Below are 828 nucleotides of genomic sequence, written 5' to 3'. Positions count from 1 at the left end.
AATCAAAGCCATGCCTCGAGACAAGAAAGAATTTTGAGGCGTAAGATATGGTTGTCACACTTGTATCATTGCCATCTGCATCACGCGACCCCTACTTTAGACACGCTACACCATCTTCCACCTCTTGACAAACAAATGGTGCATATGTCGATCGGGTCTACATTAAGAGTCTTGACTTGAGTAGCCGAATTCTGTATATATATATATATATATATATATATATATATATATATATATATATATAGCTTTTAATTCATCTGATGTGTGTGTGTGTGGACTGCAATGTATATATCATCTCTAATGACCTGTACACATGCACAACAGATGAGAGCTGCCTCACGGGCGGTTACCTAGACACCCATGTGGGCTGGATAACCGGAATGATCAGCAACGTCCGCCTCCGTGACCTACCAACGTTCATCCGCACGACCGACACCAATGATGTCATGGTGACCATCAACATAAAACAGTGCGAGTTGGACGCTCCCGCCGCTGACGGCATCCTCCTCAACACCTTCGATGACCTAGAGTACACGTCGCTGGCCGCCATCCGCGAGCGTCTACCCAACACCATCACCATCGGACCACTCATCTCGTTGTCGTCCTACCTTCCATCCGTCACATCGAGTCTGTGGAAAGAGGACATTGTATGCACTTCGTGGCTGGACAAGCAGCCGGATGGCTCTGTGGTGTACGTCAACTTCGGGAGCATCACGGTCATGTCGACGGAGCAGATGGTGGAGTTTGCACGGGGGTTGGATGGCGCCGGCAGCCCGTTCCTATGGGTTGTCCGGCCAGATATGGTGCGGGATGGCAGCCTGCCTGAGG

The 828-nt window shown here is 49.6% G+C and overlaps 1 protein-coding gene across 1 annotated transcript in view; it reads left to right on the top strand.

Annotated features, from left to right (window-relative positions):
- Positions 1–827, top strand: part of LOC123175857 (UDP-glycosyltransferase 85A1-like) — a gene marked incomplete at its 3' end in the record, with an annotated part of 4440 nt that extends 3613 nt beyond the window's left edge. The window contains exon 2 of the mRNA XM_044590360.1: positions 325–827. Coding sequence (XP_044446295.1) covers positions 325–827 — 503 coding nt within the window. The remainder of the gene's footprint in view (positions 1–324) is intronic.
- Between the last annotated feature and the right edge of the window lies 1 nt (position 828).

This window comes from Triticum aestivum, unplaced genomic scaffold, assembly GCF_018294505.1.
Source record: "Triticum aestivum cultivar Chinese Spring unplaced genomic scaffold, IWGSC CS RefSeq v2.1 scaffold18204, whole genome shotgun sequence".
Taxonomy (NCBI): domain Eukaryota; kingdom Viridiplantae; phylum Streptophyta; class Magnoliopsida; order Poales; family Poaceae; genus Triticum; species Triticum aestivum.
The sequence above is the reverse complement of the archived record's forward strand: the minus strand, read 5'-3'. Positions and strand labels throughout refer to the sequence as shown.